The following is a 22868-nucleotide window of genomic DNA, read 5'->3' as shown; positions in this document are numbered from 1 at the left end:
CTGCCAAAAGGGTCCAGGACACAAGCAAGGTTAAGAACCCCTGATGTAGAGAATGAGGACAAACTTCACGTGGATAATGAAGAGTTCACTAGTGTTTGGTTAGGAACCAAATTCTTGAGAATATTTGTAAGTAACACAACTCACTCTATCAGTGTAGAAATTGATCCATGACATGCATGGTTATCCTTGCATGTTATCCTTGACTCACACAATATCTCTTGATGTATACAGACATTTCATGTAAGTATAGCATTAAAGTTTCTATTCTATGCAAGATAGATATGATATGAATATATATACAAAGCAGTAGTTGCTGTCAAGGAGCTCACGACATGACAGAAAAGATACTCAAATAAATAACTTTCTATATATTGGGGAATAGGCTAAATACAAAAGAGAGAAGGAAGGTATCATTAGAAGAGTGATCCATAGCTAACTTGGGTTTTAGAAAAAATGTTTTAATATATTTCTTAGACCACGTTTTTCTTTTTAACATATTTTTATTACTACTTTTGTTTTTATGTCATCTTCATTTCTGAATATATCCCTCTATACACACACACACACACACACACACACACATAACCAAAGAATAAAAACAGAAAGTTTTAAAAAAAAGCCAAAACTAACCAGCACATCGGCCAAATCCAGCATCATATGCCATGCTCCACACCCATAGTCCACCAGCTCTGTAAAGAATTAAGAGGGACAGTATTCTCATATCCAGGGGTATGTTGGAGCCAGCTGGAAGCATTTATTAAATTTTCAATATGTGCCTTTACGCCTTGGAAATTAGCAAAAGCTGCAAATCAGGACTTGTTTTATTGTTTTGTTGATTGTTTAGACTTAAGAAATGTTAATAGTGAGTTGTGTATTCATTCCTCCCCCTCCAAGAAATAGTTGTTAAACATTTACCAGCACTCCCCTGCTCATATCTCTTCTGGGCCAGTCTTGGTTATAGACTATCTGTTTCTTAAGGATGCCATAGAAAAGCATCTCATTCAGATTTTTAGGACGTGTATATTCAGTTTCTGAATGGACAGGCTAACCTGGGTTTCATAAATTCTTATTCTTGCAAATGTTATTGTATTACAGTTTTATTTTTGAAACCTATTTTTAATAGCACTTTATGTAGGGATAAAATAGCAATTGAAGGTACCAAGAAAAGATGTCTCTTTTTAAGAATATCCTCTTTTATGCTAAGGCCATAAAAAATATTTATTTCTTAAAGTCTTAATTTGCTACTGATCATGTTTTGAATACCATTTTCCTTTTGATAATGAATTGAGTCTAAACTCATGCTGTTTTCCATAAGAAAGAACAGGACACAGGGACAGGCACAATTCCCCTCAGCAAGGACTCGGGACATCATAACTGAAAACAATAATCTGAGGGGCAGGATTGGGTACATGCATGCATGCAGCAGTAATTTGCAAAATTACCTTGTATTCAGCTCTTATCTTTCATCTTTGGGCTGAATGAGTTTCCTGCAATTATCTCTAATAACAGCTTTCTCTCTCTCTTGCTCTCTCTCTCTCTCTCTCTCTTCTTTTGTGTATCTGGTTCTGGATCCGTTTGTAGGTTTGGATAGATGCTGCCACTCAAATATGCTTCTCTCTTGGTGTTGGGTTTGGTGTGCTAATAGCATTCTCCAGTTACAATAAATTTACTAACAACTGTTATAGGTAAGCTCTGAACTCTTTATCTTTGAAAGTGTTTAAATGATCAAATGGTGGGTCATTTATTTTTTCTATTGAGATATTTAAACAACTGAGACAGAAGTCACTGTCTGGAAGAAGAGAAAGGGAAAACTGCTTATAAAACCCAGAAACTAGATCTTCAACTTACCCTTTTTGGTTATTGTGGACTCCGGTAAGCTGGTGAACCTTTAGATTCCTCAGAGTAATGTTTTTAAATGCATAAAATTTTTAAAAGCCCATAGGATTACAAAGGTAATAAATCATATTGAAATACAGTTATCACACAAAGTTTTGGACCTCATGGTCAGAACTCTGCTAGACTTTTTGAATAAAGTAAAAGTAGAATAAGGATAGAACAGGTTTGTCTAAAATCGACTAAAATACATACATTAAATAGGTAAAACAAAGAATAAAATTGTTATGACCTCTCTAGTTCTGTAGGATTTTCATTTTTTTTAGAATTAACGTCTAGATGAGACTTGAGGGTACCCATGTGCAGGAACTGAAAATTTTATTTAAAAATTCTCTATTAAGACCTATAATTTTTTCCTTTACAAGCTCTTCCCTTTTCCCCATCACTTTCAACCCTTTACATTTTCCTGATAAGTTTCCTCTTAATGGAGGGGGCTATCTCCAGTTGTCCTGATGTGTGTCTGGCCGCTGGACCCAGATAGCTCTGTAGGAGAAAGTGAGGTTGTTGACTTTGCACAGACCTCCCTCACTTAAATCGAATTCATTTTCATGTCATGGCATCACCTCCATGATGTCATGGTCCTGTTTGAGAACGAAGGACAAACAACAAAAACAACAACTTTTTAATAATAGTCAGCAGCCTCTCATCATTACATTCATATAGATCTCTCCTAGGACGGGTACGTAGTTGAGTGGACAGTGTACTGGGCTTGAATTCAGTAAGACTCATCTTTGTGAGTTCAAATCCAGTCCCAGATACTTACTAGCTGTGTTACTCTGGACAATTCCCTTAACCCTGTTTGCCTCAGTTTCCTCATCTGGAAAATGAGGTAGAGAAGGAAATGGCAAACCACTGCAGTATCTTTGCCAAGAAAACTCCAAATGGGATTATGAAGAGTCAGATACAACTAAATGACAAGCTCTCTTATGGATAACAGGACCGTATTTGAGCTAAAAGGGACCTCAGGTCATCTAGTCCAGCTTCTTCATTTTACAAGGTGATTTAACTGGGGCCTCGAGAGATTAGGTGACTTGACCAAGGTCACACAGCTAGCAAGTAGCAGAGCCAAGATTGAAACCTAAAACAAGGATTGGAATCTGACACACTTCACTCTCTTCTTAAACAAATGATTCTAAACATAATTTAACCTTTTACTAAAGACTAAGTGTTACAGGTAAGATAATCATATAATACAATGATATCTTCTGGGATCATTCTTCTTACATTAAGTGCCCTCCCTGGCCCATGCTTTGATGTTAGCTCCCACTTCTTGTCATTGCTAAGTGTTTTCCCCAGCTGTCCCACCCCCTTTCTAACTCACAGATATGTGATCAAATGCCAATTAATCAACAAGCATTTATTAAGCTACAGTGTGGCAGGCACAGTACCAGCGCCTGGGGATGTAAAGTCAAAAATGAAACAAATATAATCTGAAACTAAAACCAATGACATTTAACCTCAGTCTGAAGGAGTAAAGCTAGAAAAATCTGAAGCTAATTTGAAAGCGTGTACCAAATTACAGAGTTTGACAGCATTCAAAATATATATTCATAGCATATTATGAAAATAATCTTTAAATTCTTATTCATCCATCTCTTCTACTATGTTCACTCCTGCAGAGGAAAATCTGAAATATGTTCAAAAAAGCATTGAGTAATTCTGAGCAGCACTACACATGTCCCTGGACAAGTCTGTGAAATGGAACAGAGAATCTGACTGCCTTCTATCACAAATCACCAAGTGTTTCTTCTTTCCAATGAAGTCGAATTAGAGAATATCTGTAATGATCAAATGAGATAATATTGTAAAGCCCTTAGCACACTGTCTGGCATATAGTAGGTGCTTAATAAATGCTTGTTCCTTTCCCCCTTCCCTTCTTTTCTCCCCAGCAGCAGTTGGGTAAGCTCATTTTGGGCTGTGTTGCCTATAAAAAGTGACATATGCAGCTTGTTGACATGAATTCTCTGGCCAAAGAATCTCACTGAAAATAACCCAGGGATTTTATGTGGAGATACTGGTGTCTTTGACCTTTATAGGCTGATTATTTACCTTCTTTTGTATCAAAAAAGATACTGTAGACAGGAATATGGGGAGACCAAATAAATACGAAGGAAAAATCAAAGCTCCATTTCTGAACATTGTGATTGCTTTAAAGAATGTTTATGGAGTAAAAACTTAAAATAACAATACTGTATTAAGGTAAAAAATCTCCCCCCTCCAAAAAAATGGTTAGCAATCAGTTCACAGAATCTCCTTGCAAATTAGGTATTAAGACTATATGTCTGTGTATGTGTATGTATGTGTACATATATTTATATTTTTTAAGTAAACCTCTTTTGGTTTGAATTGTCATATTTGGATTTTCATCTCAACAGTATTTAGCCTTCTAAGAAGCTAAATAAAAATAACATAATGTGCCCAAATAATAATGGTGATGACAGGTATCAGTAACCAAAGTTCTTCCTATGAACCTGAATGTTGCTTTATACCCTTCCCCGCAGCATACAAGTAAGTGATTGACCAGAGGCTGGATGGTCACTTGTTGAGTGAGGATGGTATAGAAGAAAGTTATGCATTGAATTTAGGGTTAGACCAGATAACTTCTAAGATCCTTACCAACTCTATAACTATTTGATTCTATGATTCATGTTTCTGGGCCTTCCCATCTCTCCCGTACTATTTGTAGAATGAATTATTTAATTCTGGAAACTTCATTTAAGAAATGCATAACAACTCAAATATTATTTTTGGAACATGGTATAAATATATACATTGAATACATTAAAATACTCAAATGGAACTGTGATCTCACCAATTTGGGAGTTTCCTCCAGCAATTAAGATGCATGCCCCCTGTCTTCCCTCACTCTTGCCATGGGACTAGCTTTTTTTCTCTTCCAATCATACAATTCCTTGAATGCCATTAAAATCCTTTAATTTATTATCTCAATCAATAAACATTTATTAAGTGCCTACTATGTGCCAGACATGTGATTTAAATCAATTCAGGAATTTCTAGCTTTACTCCTGGTTTAAATGTCAGAGATTTGAACTTTTGTATCATGCTCCTGGCATAGGGATAATGACTGGAATGATGATTTCATTGGTATAGGGAACTCCTGGGTGGGGAAACTACCTCTATGAATACTGGTTAGCACCTTCTCTGGGACTTAGAGTCTTAGAGAGTTGCCCAGAAGACTGAAAGTTTAAGTGAATTGCCCTGGGTTACACAGCCAGTACATAAGGATGTTGTGCAGAAGAGTTCCTCTTCTGCCCCTTACCAAGTAACAAACAGGACCAAGAGAACCTGACCTGCTCAGACTCTTGCTTGCAGAAACCCAGTTGAGTATATTCATCTGAGGGTCAGAGGTGTCAGAGAGGCCCCTAGAGGTGAGACTGGCATTGGTCTTCGGTGGGGTTACTCTAAGGACAGAAGAGCTGCCCTGGATAAAAAAGCTTGCAGGAAACTGCTCTGTTAACCAGAGTAGATAGGTTGATCATTTTCATTCTGAAAAAACAGGCTCCTTTACAAAAATGCCTTAAATAATGGCCCTGCCCTCCTCCTTGGCCCCACTTCTTCAAGTCCCAGTAAATTAAAAATAATGAGTTGAAAATTACATCTGTTCCCATAATCTTCCTCTGCTTCATGATGACTTGTTTTGTGTTTTCCCAGAGATGCGATCATCACTACCTCTGTCAACTCCCTGACGAGTTTCTTTTCTGGCTTTGTCATCTTCTCCTTTCTGGGCTACATGTCACAGAAACACAATGTGCCCATTGGTGATGTGGCCAAAGATGGTGAGTATGTGACAGTTACCAGTTCTAACACATGAAAGTGGCTTTGGCCCGGATTTATCAGCCATAATCCTGTCCTGACACACTTGGTCTCAGTTGTGGACATCTCATTGTAAACTACCCTGAGAGGAAGGTGACAGACTTCTCAAAATTAGAGGGAAATTTTTTTTCTTTTTTTTTAATATAAATTTATTTATTTGTAGTTTTCAACATTCATTTCCACAAGTTTTTGAGTTTCAAATTTTCACCCCATCTCACCCTTCCCCTACCCCAAGATGGCACGCATTCTGAATATCCCTTCCCCTAGTCTGTCCTCTTTTCTTTCTCTCCCCCCTTCTCTTATTCTCTTCCCCTTCTATTTTATTTTCCTGTAGGGCAGGATAGACTTCTGTACCCCATTTCCTGTATTTCTTATTTCCCGATAGCACATGAAAAGTTTTTTTTTAAACATATGTTTTTAAAACTTTAGGTTTCAAATTTTCTCTCTTCCTCCCTCCCCACCCACCCTCATTAAAGAGGCAAGCAACTCAATATAGGTTGTATGTGTGCAGTTATGCAAAACACTTCCATAGTAGACATGTTGTGAAAAACTAACTCTATTTCCCTTAATCCTATTCTGCCCTCCCATTTATTCTATTTTTTCTTTTGACCCTGTTCCTCCTCAGAAGTATTTACTTCTGATTACATCCTTTTCCAATCTGCCCTCCTCTCTATCATCCCCCTGCTCTCTTGTCCCCTTCTCCCCCTATTTTCTTGTAGGGTAAGACAAACTTCCATACCTAATTGAATGTGTATGTTATTCCCTCCTTAAGCCAAATCCTATGAGAATAAGATTTATTCATTCCCTCTCACTTTCCCCTGCTTCCCCTCCACTGTAAGAGACTTTTCTTTTCTGTTTTTTCTTTGTGAGATAATTTACCCCATTCTACCTCTCCCTTTCTTCTTCTCTGAGTATAATCCTCTCTCATCCCTTAATTTTATTCTCCAGATATGACCCCTTAATCTTCAACTCACCCTGTGCCTTCTATCTATCTATCTATCTATCTATCTATCTATCTATCTATCTATCTATCTACATATAATTTTTTTTCTAGAGGGAAAATTTTTAATGTGACAAGAGGGTCTTTGAGTTATTCATTAGAATGGTTGCAAGCCCTCCTAAAATACTTTCAAATCGCAGCATGGTTGAATACTATTAAAGATAATGGCCTCTTCTGTCCATTCCTCAATAGCCTGTACTGTACTTTGTATTGGAAAACAGAGGCTCAGGACTGTTCCCATAGAATGGGACGTCCATACTATGAGAATACTTTATTTTTTAAATGGATTCTACTGTTTGGGTTAACAGGATCAGATAAAAGGGATTCAATCAATCAGCCAATCAACAAGCATTTACGCAATGCCTACTATGTGCCAGGTACAGTGCTAGGTAGGTCCTGGGCATACAAAGACAAGAATGAAACAGTCTCTGCCCTCCACCCAAGGAGCTTCCATTCCATAAAGGGGAAACAATGCATGCACACATACAAAATAATTACAAGTTCATTTCAGGAGAGAGGCAGTATTAAATGAAAGAATGACAAAAGGCCAGACACAAGCTGTGAAGGAAACTTGGCATTCTAAAGGGTGGAGCAGGGGTGAAGTGCATTGGAAATGGGAGGTGGAATTTCAAGTATGAGGAACAGCCAGAAAGCCAGTGAGGCAAGACCTCAGAGTGCATGAAGCAATGTGTCAGAGCAGGTTGTGGAGAACTTTAAAATAACAAAAAAAGGAGTTTGTGCTTGATTCTAGAGGTGGTAAGGAGGCATTAGCTGGACAGGAGAGTGACATGTCAATAGATTCCAGTGATGTTGTGCCCAGAGTAAATCTGATCAAATTCTTTGCCAGGTGAAAAGTTCAAAATTAAATGTAATTCCAGATGAAGTCACTTGAAAGCATGTCTGTGAATTTCAAATTTTGCCTCCGATCATCTAGAAGGTCAGCTAGGTGGCACAGTAGACAGAATACTAGCCTGGAATCAGGAAGACTCATCTTCATGAGTTCAAATCTGGCCTCAGTCACTTACTGGCTGTGTGATCCTAGGCAAGTCACCTAACTCTGTTTGCCGCAGTTTCCTTAGCTGTAAAATTAGCTGGAGAAGGAAATGGCAAACCACTCTAGTATCTTTGTCAAGAAAATTCCAAATGGGGTCACAAAAATTCAGGACACAACCGAAAAATGACTAAACAACCACAGCAAATCTAGAAGGTCATGGCAGGAGAGGGAGGATTCTTTATATGCTCAGGTGAAAATTAGATTGGTCAAGTGGATGGAACACTAGGCTTGGAATCTGAAGGCCTGAGTTGTTTGATTGAGGCAAGCTTTAAATTCCCTTCCATCTTTAACAATCTATGCATCTCTGGTATAATTTGAGAAAAAAGGAGAAGAGAGACTGTATATCAGGTTTTCACTTGTATATGTGAAGAAACACAATGTCCACCGGCATGATTTATTCCACCAGCACTTCGTGAAAGGGAAAACACCAAGCCTTGGAAAAAGCCACCATTTCTATAAGACACCAAAGATAACATTGTTATTAATTAGCATATTCTGATACAGTGGTTTGGTAGGACTAGTAGCCCAAAATCATGTCTTAATTTGGAGTTCCAGAAAGTCTCTCAAAAATTCAGTTGCATCTTGAATAATTTATTTGCTTTTGGAGAGTTGGATAATGAGGTCAGGTAATCCTAAGGCTGATTTCACTCTAGGACATCTTTTTTTCATGTCACCACTAATTTGCCAGTGTAGGCATGGCCTTAAAGCCCTCATTCCTCTAGTCTGTGGTGCTTGTTACTCATTGACAGTCTTCAAAGTCCACTTCAGGGCTGTTCCCCTGAGGTGCTATTTGTAGCAAAGATAATTCTTTCCACCTTAAATTCAATTAGTACTCTGTAGCTAAATGAGGCCCCTGAATAAGTAATGCTGTGTTCATGTAAACCATAGAAAATTTAAAAATCCTGGGGCAGAGTAAGAGAAAGAAGTAATTTTTTAAAAAAACCAAAACTGGGGTGGTGGAATTTACTTACCATTGCATGTCTGCATTTTTACTGCTGGTTTTGCCCTTTATTATGATAAATAGAAGTGCTTACAAAAACCTACATTAACCCCTGATAGTAAAGGTTAAAATCTTCCATCTGCTACAGTGACAAGTAAAGTAAATGTCATTTATGGTTCTAATTCTCCAGAAAATATTAACCCACCTAAAGAAATGAAAGAAGAGGATGTTGATATTACATTCTGCAAAGCTTGCTGGTCTCTTCTTGTGCGTCGTATGTGGCATTTGGAATCCGTAGAGGTGTCGAAAGGCAAAGACTCTATTTGAAAATGTGCCTCTGTTAAATCAGGAATGGTGAGAAAGCTTAGTTTAGAATGACATTATAGCCTGTTCTTAACTCCTAATAGTAGGCTTCAGAAATCTGTAGATGGATCAGTGTGGGTTCTAGTTCTTAAGGAAGAAAATGAAATGACTTAGTGTTCCAGCAGACACTTGTTCAGTTTGGGGAGATAGTTTGGTACATTGAAAGAGCTCTGAAAGGAGGACCTATGTTTCGGTCCTTGCTCTCTTACTTCCAACCTATGTGACCTCACTTTCCTCATCTGTAAACAAGGAAGTTTGGAATTTTTTACCTCTGAGTTCCTTCCACTTCTAAATTGCAGCACCATGTTTAGGTTTGAGAAAGTTTGAAATAGAGAAACACTCCTTCTAGAATCTATATATCTTTGAAAAAACTAAAAACATACCAGGTGGCTTGATGCTCTCTGTATGAAAAGCATTTTAGAATTATGGTCAATTTTTTTAATTATCTTTGGTAAAACCTGTCTGCTCTATGGATTATCCATGGGTTTAAGTTGCATCCTGGTTTGACTTCTGCTTCTTTAGATATATCTAATCATTTCCCCTTTAATCCATTAGTATGTGTGTAATTTATTAGAAATAGTTAGCATTTATGTAGCTCTGTGAAGGTTACAAAGTGCTTTACATAGAAAACACCCTGGGAGATAGGTGCTGTTAATAGCCCCATTTTACAGATGAGGATGCTAAGACAAAGAAAAGTTAAGTGACTTGGGCAGGGTCACATAATTAATAAGTGTCTAAGGCAGATTTTGAACTTAGATCTTTCTGTCTTCTAGTCCTACATTGGTCCATTATGCCACTTAATTGCCTAATATTCAATCCTTGAAAAGATGTGTGATATAACTGGTGGATCTGCTTTCTCTATGCCTTAAATAAGGGAAGTGGGCAAAAGGGGAGAGAAAGGGAAGGGGAATAAGCATTTATACAGTGCCCACCATGTGCCAGGCACTGTGCTAAATACTTTTACAAATATTACTTCATTTGATTTTAGTACTTCATGAGTTGTTGGACCTTAAAAAATTCATCATCTGGTGACCAACATTCTATTGTTGAATCAAAGCTAGTCTTTAGACAAAAGTCAGAGTCTATTCAGCAGCCTGTATTCAAAGCCTTCCCTAGGACTTATTGATATGGACTTCAAGAAGAGAGGAAGGGGGAAGGGAAGGAATAAGAATTTATGTAGTGCCTACTAGGGGGCAGCTAGGTGGCATAATGAATAGAGTGCTGGGCTTGGAATCAGGAAGATCTGAGTTGAAAAGTTGGCCTCAGACACTTCTTAGCTGTGTGACCCTGGGAAAGTCACTTAAACCCTAGTTGCCTCAGTTCCACAATCTGTAAAATGAGCTGGAGAAGGAAATGGCAAACCACTCCAGTATCCTCGCCAAGAAATTCCCATCACGAAGAGTCAGATACAACTGAACAACAACAACAAAGTGCCTACTATGTCTTAGGCACTAGCTGAGTGCTTTCTACAAACATTATCTCATTTGATCACCTCATTTGCAAAGTCATGATCACCTCCATGCCATGATGAGGCATTGAAGGACTTGAGAGATTTTTTTCTTAAATTATACCCCAAAAATTATACCAAACATCCAAAAAAAAAAGGATAATTGCATTTTCTTCTATTTGAGGTTATTTGTGCCATACTTCTTTTTGATTCCTTCAGACAAATGAGATTCAGCATGGAGCCTACAGTTCACTCTCAGAGAATCACTGAAAGTATGTGCTCTGTATTTCTTGCCCATGCTCAAGCCCTGATTCTCTTTTGAATTCCATTGGAGCCAGGGCTACAGCTGGAAAAATATCTATATGATAAAGACACTGATTTTTTTTTTTATCCTGTAGAACTGGATAGGTCAACTTGGAGTTGGGAGGAGTTGGAAAGAGGCAAAGTTGTGGGTTTTTTAGAGTTGTTTGGCACTGGCTAAGGGTAGAGAATAGAACTATTCATGTAGCATTTACATTTTGTTTTCTATTGTCCATGACTAATAATCACATCTAAATTAATCTTCACAATAGCTCTGAAATAGATGAATGACAAGTACATTTATCCCCATTTCACAAAGTGGGAACTTAAAGTAGATAATGGTTAACTATTAATATTTCTTGCCTTTTTACCAGGAGTTCAAAGGGCTTTGCAGGCCATCCATCAAGCCTGATTTTACTCTCCTCCACCCTGTTTCCCGGTCTGAAAAGGGGAAGCTTGCTTACTTAATCTCATATTTTACTATGGCTTGGGTAGGCTTATATGGGGAACAAAATTTCCCTTTCCCAGGCCCTTGTCGTCACAAGTCAAGTGACTCCAAATAAGAATTACGGATCTGTTATATAGAGAGTAAGGAGAAACATAAGGAAAAATGCAGTACAAGAATATGGTGTTATATTTATTCTAACACGGACCTTAACCTCGCTTTGCCTCCAGGCCCACCTTTCCATATATTCAAAGTCAGGCCATTGCTTTCTAAGCTGCTACCTCCTGGGCATATGTCTATGTGATAATGGTTCTCCAGGGTGTTGATACTCTGAGAAAATCTGGAAAAGATTAGCGGTCATGTTTCCTCACCTTTATAACCAGGAGTTCAGATGACTGGTGTTCTGAACTTGGAGGGGGAGAGTCACAATTATTGCATTCATTTCTAATGACACCTTTTCTGTATTCTGCTGCTTGTAGAAACAGAGATCCCTCCAGAAGATAATACGGTCCCAGCCACCCTCTCTAGTATTGGGTATTCCTTGGGAAGACTGCCTGGTACCGTGGAAAGAAGACTTATTCTGAAGTTAGAGAATCTAGGCTCAAAAATCCATCCCTGACATTTACTACCTGTGTGACTTTGAACAGGTCACTTAACTTCCCTGGGCCTCAGTTTCACCTTCTGTAAAAATGAGGGAGTTGGATTAAATGGCCACTCAGTCCCCTTCTAGCTCTAGATAAATGATCCTACAAGTCTCTCATGCCGCCTCAAAATTCTTGGCTAGAAAGAATCATTTTCCTTGTGTTTTGCTTTTGCCTCCTTACCATCCTTTCCTTATCATCCATCAACAACTTTTCCTCCTTAGAGGTTCATTCCATCCATCTTTGTCATAGTCACCCAGCCAATAGTCTTAGTCAGTAGACATTTGTTAAGCCCCTACTATATGCCAGGCACTGTGCTAAGCATTGTGGCTACAAATATTGAGAAAGAATGACAGCCCCTGCCCTTGAGGAGCTTATAATCTCACAGGGGAAGACAACACATGAAAGGAAGCTGAAAAGTAAGGGAAAGGGCCCACAAAGGTGTCAGCCATAGAGGCATGCATGGTAGAGAAGTCAGAGATGTTTGAGAGTAATACAGCCTGAGGAAAAATGATTCTTTTTATTTTTTTTTTTTGCTTTTTGGTGAGGCAATCAGGGTTAAGTGACTTGCCCAGGATCATAGAAGCTAGTAAGTGTCAAGTGTCTGAGGCCACATTTGAACTCAGCTCCTCCTGACTCCAAGGTAGGAGCTCTATCCACTGTGCCACCTAGCTGCCCCAGGAAAAAATGATTCTTTCATCTACTGACTTCCAGGCTATTCTGGCTTCTTTCTGGAGGAGTTCAAGACTTGGCCTGTAGTCCTTCTCCCTTATTCTCAGTCATCTCAGAACCCCTTTTCCTTGCCCAATATTCACTGCTCCAGTGTCTGAGGAATATAGAGTCCTTCTCCTTGCCACAGGCAACAGCACCTTGTGCCTTGATCCCATCTCCTCCCATTTCTGCCAAGAGTTTGCCGCCTTGATCATTCAAATAATCACAGAGTCTGCGTTGGATGAGATTTCAGTGACCGTCTAGTCCAACCCATACCTGAAAAAGAATCCCCTCTGCAACATACCTAGCAAGTGGTCACGCAAACTTTGCTTCGAAAATGTCCAGTTTGAAGGAGTCCACACCTCTTGAGGCAGACTATTCCACTTTGGATAGCTTTAATTGTTAGGAAGTGTTTCCGTATATCAGAACTAATCTGCCTCTTTGCAACTGTCTACCTCTGTCTTCTAGGGCAAAGCCACACAGATCTAATCCTTCATCTAGGTGACAATCCTTCAAATTCTTGAAAATACCTATAATGTCATGCCTTCGAGCTATAATTCTATATCTCTACTCCTTTCACAGCCAAATTCCTAGGAGTCATCTGTACTAATGCATTCCTCACCTCTCATTCACTTTTTTTTTTTTGGTGGAAAACTTATTGCATGAAGAATGCGCTAAATAAACATGGCTTATATGGCTCTTATTTGTATTTTGAGAGCTTGCAACATCAAAAGCAATGAAATAGCTAATGAATAAGGAGAGATTGAAGATGACAGTGGGGGATGATTGATGGGTCATGCTCTTATAATAGATGGGGAAGGTTGGAAACCAGGACACGGGTAGAAAGATTGGTTTTGACATCTTTTCCTTAGTGACTGGAACAAAAATGGAGACAAAAGGAAAAGGTATAGTGGGATACTGAGGCATAGAATTGGGCATGTTGTGGGAGCTTATGATAGGTAGCCATAGATTGTTTTTCTGTAAAGTGGGAGGTGGGAAGAACAAGGGAGCAGACATGAAATCTGGGATTTAAGGACAAAGGAGGAGCCCAGTTAATCAGGGAAAAATAAAAGGATTGCCACTAAGCAGTAATGGCCTAGCTGAGATTAGATAACTTGAATTGGTCTTTCAATGTGTGTCAACTTATGTAATGATCATGATGGCAATAATTAAATGGTACATAGCTTCAAGAAAAATACTTGACTGAATGATTATAGATACTAGAGAAATAACAGAATAAGAAAAGAACTAAAAATTTAGTTTGTCTTTTTTGAAAGTATTATTAATTACAGACAATTGTGAGAACTACTTACTATTTATGCTTAATTCCTATGCAGACAATAACAATTCAGTATATCAATAAATATGTCAGAGAAACTTTTTAACTGTTATCATGACCGTAAATGCTAAATACTAATGCTTAGCTTTAGTGAAATTGCTCATGTAAAATAGTTATTCTGCCTACAACTTGAATAAACTGGAGGAGATGTTTGCCTTTGGAGAGGAAGAGCATCAATGTCAGAGGCAGGCAAAGGAGTGTAGAACAGGGAGGTTAATAATGGAGCTGATGACTAAATTAGATCATTTCAATGATTGTTGGGTCTAATCTCATTTAATAGTCATTTGAAATAGTCAGCAGCCTCCATTTTATTTGTCAAATTCACTTTTAATATTTTTGAAAGTCAGGAAAACAATTTATTATTTTGGCTAAATACTGCCAGCTGTTTAAATAATACCAAGAACAGTAAACACATCTGAACAAATAATGCTGACTGAAAGATGAGTCGTGGTTGGTGTTTATTTCAAAATAAGAATAAATTTAAATTGCCAGACACAATAAATACGTAAAAGAAATAGTAGGAAAAGGAGAGTGCCTTGTGTCTTTTATATTACCTTGTTTCTAGCATAGTTCATATATGAAATATTCGTTAATTTTAAAGAAATTGTGAACTAGTGTCCCCAAGTCACAAAAGACATAAGCTTTCCATATTGCCTATATCCCAGCCTGGTTTCCTCTCCCCCCACCACCTTGAACCATTCTGTCCTCCTCTGCTGATAGTATTTGTGCAAGAAATGCAAAGTGATTTTGCTTTATTTCATAAAGAGAAAGGAGAAGGTAGGTGAGGACAAGGACCCAAATGTTTGAGAACTGACTAGATAACCCCTCCTAGAAGGCAGCTGTTCTCAGCTGCTCTTGGAATTGTGACTTTGGCAGGAGGCTGCTAAAGGCCAATCAAAGGTAGTCAGACAAGTTAGCCTCATCTCTTGAGAAAAGTCCAGAAGACTGTCATAGGTCAGGAATCCACAGGGGAAGAACAGTTGGTAGGTACCAAGAGAAAATTTATCACATCAGTTCTCCACCACTTGGCCACAAGTTCTGCCAACCAGAATAAGAGAAGACAAAGAATCTTGCTTCTAGCAAGCATGAAGGGCAAGGGTAATTTTGACGTGAACTGCATAGAGTATACTGTGCCTTTCTACCGTGACCACATGACTGCTCTCTAGGCTTAGTATGAGGTATGTTTCTCCCTTCTAGGAAAAAATGTAATAAAAATATTGAAGGAATATTTCTCTACTCTCCAGACTTTTAGGGAAAAAAATAGTTGTTCCTCAAAAAAGAAAGAAAGAAAAATGAATGAACTTTATGGTAAAAAGGGTGAAAGAATTTAACACAGAGAATGAAAGGAAAAAAGTATGACCACTGAGCACTTGCAGTTAAATGTATTTGGTAGGCTCTTCCTGTAGAAAGAGGAGTTGAACCCTTTCTCCTAAGGAAAAATTAGCTACTTGCGGTCTTTAAAATGACATTATGGACTCATAGGTATCATCAAAAGAGAGATGATACCGAAAGGGTTAGTGGAAGAAGAGATGAGTTGTGGTGGTTGGTGACTCTGCTGAAGGATTAATACCAGGCAAATCTTTGTCAACCTGATGATGAGAAGTTTGCTCTTTTCTAGGGCATATATCTGGGAAGTGATGAAGCACTCCCCCACCCTGACCCCTACCCCCACCAAGATTTGTCAAACATGATAACCATTATTCACTGCTTACTGGTGATTCAAGGGGTGGGTGATAAATAATACTGTCAAAAGAAATCTAGAAACTATTGCTAGGGATTATGAAGTCTTGGAGGAAAAAAACCGAAAGCTTTCTGAGAACCAGGGTTGTTGTTTTTGTTTTTTTTTTCCTTCACTGCTGCTGATTGAAAACAGGGGCTTTGGAAAAGAAAATCAGATTTGAAAAGTGAGCAGCTGAATAAAAAGATGTTGTCTGAAAATCAATCAATCAAGTATTTATTTAAGTGCATACTGTGAGCCAGACACCATGCTGGATACTCTGTTACTGAACAGATTAGTAAATGGATTACTGAGCCAGGGACAGCAATCTCTGACAAATCATGGAGAATGGGAGAAGTACCATAGGACTAGAGAAGAGCAAACATATTGATTTTTAAAGAGGGAGTGTGAAGACTGCCTACGGTAGTCAAGTGCGATTAACTTGATTTCTGGCCAGATTCTGAATTGTAGTATATATGATCTCTAAGAATCTAGAAAGTGATCACTAAGAGCCATGAAGCATGGTTTCATTAAAAACAAGTCATGACAGAAAATTTCAATTTCTTTTCTTGACAAAGTCGCTAAATGAGTAAATCAGGGGAATCCTGTTGATTGAGTTTACCTTGGCTTCAGCAAAGTATTTGACAAAATCTCTCATACTACTCATATAAACAAGATAGAGAGATGTGGACCAAATCAAAGTACAGTTGGGTGGTTTTGGAATGGGTTGAATGATTAGGCCCAATATGTTGCCATGAATGATTCATATTACCTGAAAAGAAGTCTCCAGTTGGATTGGGCATCAGTGGTTGCCCCTGTGATGGTTTTTTTTTAAAATGCTTTAATTAACATGTTTTGGTTTTGCATTTTAAACATTTACAGATTACTTCACTCTGTGAGAAGTCCTATGACAAAGAAAAACAATTAAGTAAAACTAAGAAAAAAAGTGACCTCATCTGAAAGTGTATGTAACATACATGCATCTGCATGCAGCACACCCTTCACCTGCTATTTTTAAATGTTTTTAATTACAAAAATGTATTTTCTCTTCTTCGCACTGCCCATCCCATTTGAAAATAAAAGAGAAAAGAAAAACAATTCCTTGTTACAAATGTGTATAGTCAAGCAGACAAATTCTCTCATTGGTTACATACAAAAATATTTAGGTCCCATTCTGCACCTTAAATCTATTGCCTCTCTGTCAGGTGAGTAGTAGGTTTCACCATCAGTCATCTGGAAACATGAATCATCATTGCATTCATCATAGTTCTTACAGCTTTCGAAGTTGTTTATCTTTATAGTGTTGTTATTGTATAAATTGTTCTGGTTCTGATCATTTCATTCTTCATCAGTTTATAAAAGTCCTTGAAATTGTTTGTTTTTATAATATACATGTTACAGTATCAATTGTTCTAGTTCTGCTTACTTCACTCTGCATCAGTTCATATAATTCTTTCCATTTTTGAAATATTCTGTTTCTTCCTTTCACAGCACATTAGTACTCCATCACATTCATATACTACAACTTATTCAGCCATTCTTTAATTGATGGACATCTCCGTAATTTCCAGTTTTTTGCTACCACTAAAGGAGCTGCTACAATTTTTTTTTTACATAAAGCAACTTTCCTTCTTTCTTCGATCTCTTTTGAGAATAGAAATAGCGATGGTATAGGTGAATCTTTCATAATATTTTGTGTATAATTCCAAATTTGCTTTCCAAAATAGCTGTATCTCCCATCAACAATATGCCTATTTTTCCATAGCCCCTCCAACATTTATCACTTTCTTTTTTAAAATATTTGCCAATTTGATGGATATGAAATAAAATATCAGAATCATTTTTAGTTTGGATTTCTGTAATTAGTAATAAATTGGAGCATTTTTTTATATGCCTACAGATAGCTTGAGTTTCTTCCCTTGAGAACGCCTTGTTTATGTCCTTAAATCATTTCTCAATTGGGAATGTTTCTTACTATTATGAATTTGAATCAGTACCTTATGTATCTTTATAAGAGAAACTTGCTAGATTTTTCCCAATTTATTTTAAAAAAAATTTTTTTAGGCTAACAGTTATTTTTTAATTTTCTTAAATTATTTAAATTTTGTTAATTTATTTTGATTTATCAACAATCACTTCCATATGCTTTTGAGTTTAAAATTGTTCTCCCCCTTCCTCCCCACCACTCTCCCCAAGATGGCGCACAATCTGATATATGCTATACATTTACATACATTACTATTAAACATATTTTCACATTAGTGAAGTTGTAAGTACAAATTCTCACTAGTGTTTTGCTTTTGACTACTGCCTCCCTCAGTCCCTCCCTCCCTTTCCCTTTTCTTCCCCTTTAGCCTTACTGCTTCTTCCCTCCCTTCTATTTCCTCCTCCCTTTTCTTTTCCCTTTTCCCTCCTACTGCCTATAGGGCAAATTAGATGTCTATACCTAACTGATTATGTTGTTCCCTTCTTGAGCCAAATCTGATGAGAGTAAGGTTCATACAATGCTCACCCCCCTCCCTTCTTTCCCTCTGCTGTAATAGGATTTTCTGTCTTTTCCTGTAATGTAATTTATCATTGTCTGCCTCCTCCTTTCTCAGTACATTTTCTAAGATCAGACTGATCCACTTACTTGGATCCATTTAACCCACTTGATTAGGTTTTTTTTTAATCATTACATCAAAGTCAACTAATATCCACCCTTTATGTATACTCCTTTAACATGGTGTAATAACAATAGAGTGCTCAAGAAATGCAAGTGTCATCTTCCCTTGTAGGGATGTAAACAGTCCACCCTTATTAACAACATATTGTATCTTTCTATCCCGTTTACCTTTCCTGTGTCTTTCTTGAATCTTGTACTTGAAGATCAAATTTTTTGTTGAGCTCTGGTCTTTTTATCAGGAAGACTTGGAAGTCCCCTATTTTGTTGAATATCCATTTCCTCCTTTGAAAAATCATGCTCATTTTTGCAGGGTAGTTGATCCTTGGCTGTAATCCAAGCTCCTTTGCCCTACGGAATATCATGTTCCATTCCCTGTGGTCTTTTAATGTAGAAGCTGCAACGTCCTAATCCTGATTGTGGTTCCATGATATTTAAATTGTTTCATTCTGGCTGCTTGCAGCGCCTTCTTTTTCATCTGGTAATTTTGGAATTTTGCTATTATATTCCTTGGCATTGTCAATTTGGGATCTCTTTGAGGTGGTGACTGGCGTATTCTTTCTATGGTTATTTTACCTTCTGGTTCTAGGACTTCAGGGCAATTTTCCTTCATGATTTCCTGAAAGATACTGTCCAGGCTCTTTTTTTCATCATGATTTTCAGGTAGTCCAATAATTTTTAAATTGTCTCTCCTGAATTGATTTTCCAGGTCGGTTGTTTTACCGATGACGTATTTTACGTTTTCATCTATTTTTTTGTTTTTTTGTTTCTGTTTGACTGATTCTTGCTGTCTTATAGAGTCATTAGTTTCCATTTGTCCAATTCTAGTTTTTAACAGATATTTTTCTTCTGTTAGTTTTTGTACTTCCTTCTCCAATTGGCCAATTGTATTTTTAAGGGATTTGTTTTCTTCAGTGTACTTTTTTTCCAGTTTGCCAATTGTGCTTTTTAAGGACTTGTTTTCTTCGGTGTACTTTTTTTCCAATTGGCCGATTGTATTTTTTAAGGACTCATCTACCTCTCTCATTAGACTTTTAAAGTCCTTCTTGAGCTCTTCTAAGAAGGCTTTTTGGGCTTCAGACCAGTTCATATTCCCTTTTGATGTTGCAGATGTGGGTTTGTTGACAATGTTGTCCACTTCAGAATTTCTGTCTTGGGGCAGCTAGGTGGCGCAGTGGATAGAGCATCGGCCTTGGATTCAGGAGGACCTGAGTTCAAATCCAGCCTCAGACACATAACACTTACTAGCTGTGTGACCCTGGGCAAGTCACTTAACCCCATTGCCTATCCTATTTTAAAAAAATACAGAATTTCTGTCTTGTTCTTCACTCTTCTCATAATATCAATCTATGGTACATTTCTTTTTACTCATGTTGTTTCTTTATTCCCTGGCCTTTAAGGAGATTGAGCTCTCCTGCTGGGGCACAGAGGGTACTGACCCAAGCTTCTTGTGTTGGGAGCCTAGGTCTTGGTCACTGGCTTTGTGTGCTGGGGCCTCTTATGCTGGGAATTGGAGGCTGTAGGTTTCTGGCAGCTTACCTCATGTTGGGCTGGAATCAGCAAGGCTGGAACTTTCAGGCAATTCTAGGTTGCCTGTTTTTCCTTTCCTTTAGCTTTCTTCAGCTCCTTTTAGATGGCTGCTGCAGGATGTTTATCTGTCTGGGGCCCCCTTGCAGTGCTGTCTCCCTCGTTTCTGCTAATGCATTGGGAGATTCCTTTGCAGTAGAGTGCTGAGGCACCTGGTGGTTTTCTGAGCTGGTTTCCACTGGTTCCTCACTGAGGCACTCGGAGGTCCAGGTGTTGGTGTTTGCCTGCTCTACCACCTGCGCTTCAGGATCTCTTCCTGGTTGACAGTTGGAGGTTCTGACAGTTTACCTGGTGTTGGGCTGGAATCAGCAAGGCTCAGACTTTAGGAACATTTTAAGTTTCTTTCTTCAGCTCCTTTCAGATGAATGCTGCAGGGTGCTTATCTGCCTGGGGCCCTTTGTAGTCCTGCTTCCCTTATTTTTGCTGAGGTACTGGGAGACCCGTTTGCTGGGCTGCTGCACTGCTGTTCCCCGTCTTCTAGTTCAGCTGTTTTGTTTTGTTTTGTTTTTCTGGGGTGATATTTTCTGGGTTTTCAAAAGTTGATAGGGGAGGGTGAGAGCAACTACCTTTTTCTCCGCCATCTTGGCTCTGGAAAGTAGAAGTCCCGTTTCTTTGTGCAAAAAAAATTTAATTTTATGTAATTAAAATTATCCATTTGGGGCAGCTAGGGGGCCCAGTGGATAGAGCACCAGGCCTGGAGTCAGGAGGACCTGAGTTCAAATCTGGCCTTAGACCGGACACTTGACACATCCTAGCTGTCTTACTCTAGGCAGTTCATTTAGTCCCAATTGCCTCACCAAAAAAAAAATAGATAAATAGATAGATAGATAGATAGATAGATAGATAGATAGATAGATAGATAGATAGATATAGATATCCATATCCATTTTATTTTCTTTGGTCCTCTCTATCTTTTATTTGGTCATGAACTTTTCTTCTGTCTGTAGATCTGTGAAGCAATTTTTTCCTATGTTTCTCTAATTGTTTATAATGTGTTTTATATCTAGGTCCCTTATCTACTTATAGCTTATCTTAGTATAAGGTATGAGGTATTGGTCAAAATCTCATTTCTTCTATATTCCTGTCCAATTTTCCCAGGAGTTTTTGTCAAGTAATGAGTTCATATCCTAATAGCTAAGGTCTTTGCATTTACGGATTATTAGGGTACTTTCTTCTGTTGGTTGTAAACCTAATCTGCTTCACTGATCAATCTTTCTATTTTTTAGCCAGTACCAATTCTTTTGAGAATTACTTATTTGTAGTATAATTCGAGATCTGGAACTGCTAGACTCCCTTTGTTCTTACTTTGTTTCATTTTTTCCCTTGAGATTCCTGAACTTTTTTGCCTTCATAGGAAATTTAAAAAAATTTTTTTTCTAATTCCACAAGGTAATTCTTTGGTAGTTTGATTGGTATTTCATTGAATAGGTAAGTTAATTTAAGTGGTATTGTCATTTTTATTTTTCTTTTGTTTTTTTGGTGAGGCAATTGAGGTTAAGTGACTTGCCCAGAGTCACACAGCTAGCAAGCATTATGTGTCTGAGGTCGGACTTGAACTCAGGTCCACCTGACTCCAGGGCCAGTGCTCTATCTACTACACCACCTAGCTGCCCCCCCGTCATTTTTTTTTAATATTGACTTGTCCTACCCATGGACAATTAATATATTTTCCAATATTTAAGTCTGTCTTTATTTCTATAAACAGTTGTTTGTGGTCATATTTATATAGCTGTAGCATACCTTGGTAAGATCCCAAATATTTTTATTTTATTTTATTTTATCTATCTATTTATTTTGTTTATTTTATTATCAAAAAAAAGTATTTTCTATAATCTGTAGTTCTTTTAAATGGAATTTAACTTTCTATTTCTTCCTGCTGAATTTCATTGGTATTACATAAAAATGCTGATAATTTCTGTAGATTTTTTTTTGTCCCACAAATTTATTGAAGCTATTGTTTCAACTACTTTTTTGCCAACAGCTGGCATGGTGCCAGACAGAGCAGTGAAGAAAATGGGGAGGGGAAATGGAGAAAGAAAAGTCGGGCTAGGTGAGTCTTAGAGATTAATGCTCAAGACTAGTTTATTTCAGGAGTTTTCCAATTATATACCCATAGAAAAACAGCTCTGTACCATGAGAAATGATCTACAAGCACTAATTAATAACATACACAAGCTAAGCAGCTAAAGATCCCTCACTTTCTCATGACAAAGTAGTTTTAATACCAAAATTCATATCTGTTGTTTCCCTTCCCAGTCTTAGTATTATCTGCCCGAGTCAGCCACCTGGCCTCAAGGCTGGGCATGAGTGAGAACTTAGAATCAACAAACTGAATTGGGGCAAGAGTCATGGGAGCGTTTATGCTGAGGCAAGCCTCTGTACATACTGACGTCTTAAGTCTAGAAGGACTTAAGAGATTTTCCATAAAGGCTTGGCTCCCTAGGCTTTTTAGTTTATTTATTTATGGATTCTTTAGCTACACTATCATATCATCTGCAGAAATGATAACTTTGTTTCTCCTTTGCCTATGCTTATTCCCTAAATTTCTTTTTCTTGCCTTATTGCTAAAGCCAAAATATCCAGTATTATGTCAGATAGAAGTAGTGACAATGGCCATCCTTGTTTCATTACTCTTTGATTTTGTTGGAAAGGATTCTGGTTTATCTTCATTACATGTAATGGTAGCTTTTGGAATTCACATATGTACTTTTTGTCATTGTAAGGAAAGATGCATTTGTTCCAATGTTTTCTTGTGTTTTTTTTATCAGAAATTTATTTTGTCAAAAAAATTTTCTTTATTTATTGATAGAATTATATATTATTTTTATTATATTTGTTATTAATATGGCTAATTAAGTTTTCCTAATATTAAACAACCCTGCATCCCTCACATAAATTTAACCTGAGTGGATGTATAATCTTTGTGGTGCGTTTA

At 37.7% G+C, this 22868-nt stretch overlaps 1 protein-coding gene across 1 annotated transcript in view; it reads left to right on the top strand.

Moving 5' to 3' along the window:
• SLC6A3 (solute carrier family 6 member 3) overlaps positions 1–22868 on the top strand; it is a 96829-nt gene that overhangs the window by 43878 nt on the left and 30083 nt on the right. The window contains exons 7-8 of the mRNA XM_020976729.2: positions 1582–1685; positions 5566–5690. Of these exons, the coding sequence (XP_020832388.1) occupies positions 1582–1685; positions 5566–5690 (229 nt within the window). The remainder of the gene's footprint in view (positions 1–1581; positions 1686–5565; positions 5691–22868) is intronic.

Source organism: Phascolarctos cinereus, unplaced genomic scaffold (assembly GCF_003287225.1).
Source record: "Phascolarctos cinereus isolate Bilbo 61053 unplaced genomic scaffold, phaCin_HiC Scaffold_4;HRSCAF=312, whole genome shotgun sequence".
NCBI classification, from domain to species: domain Eukaryota; kingdom Metazoa; phylum Chordata; class Mammalia; order Diprotodontia; family Phascolarctidae; genus Phascolarctos; species Phascolarctos cinereus.
Note: the sequence above shows the minus strand (reverse complement) of the source record. Positions and strands in the feature narration are given on the sequence as shown.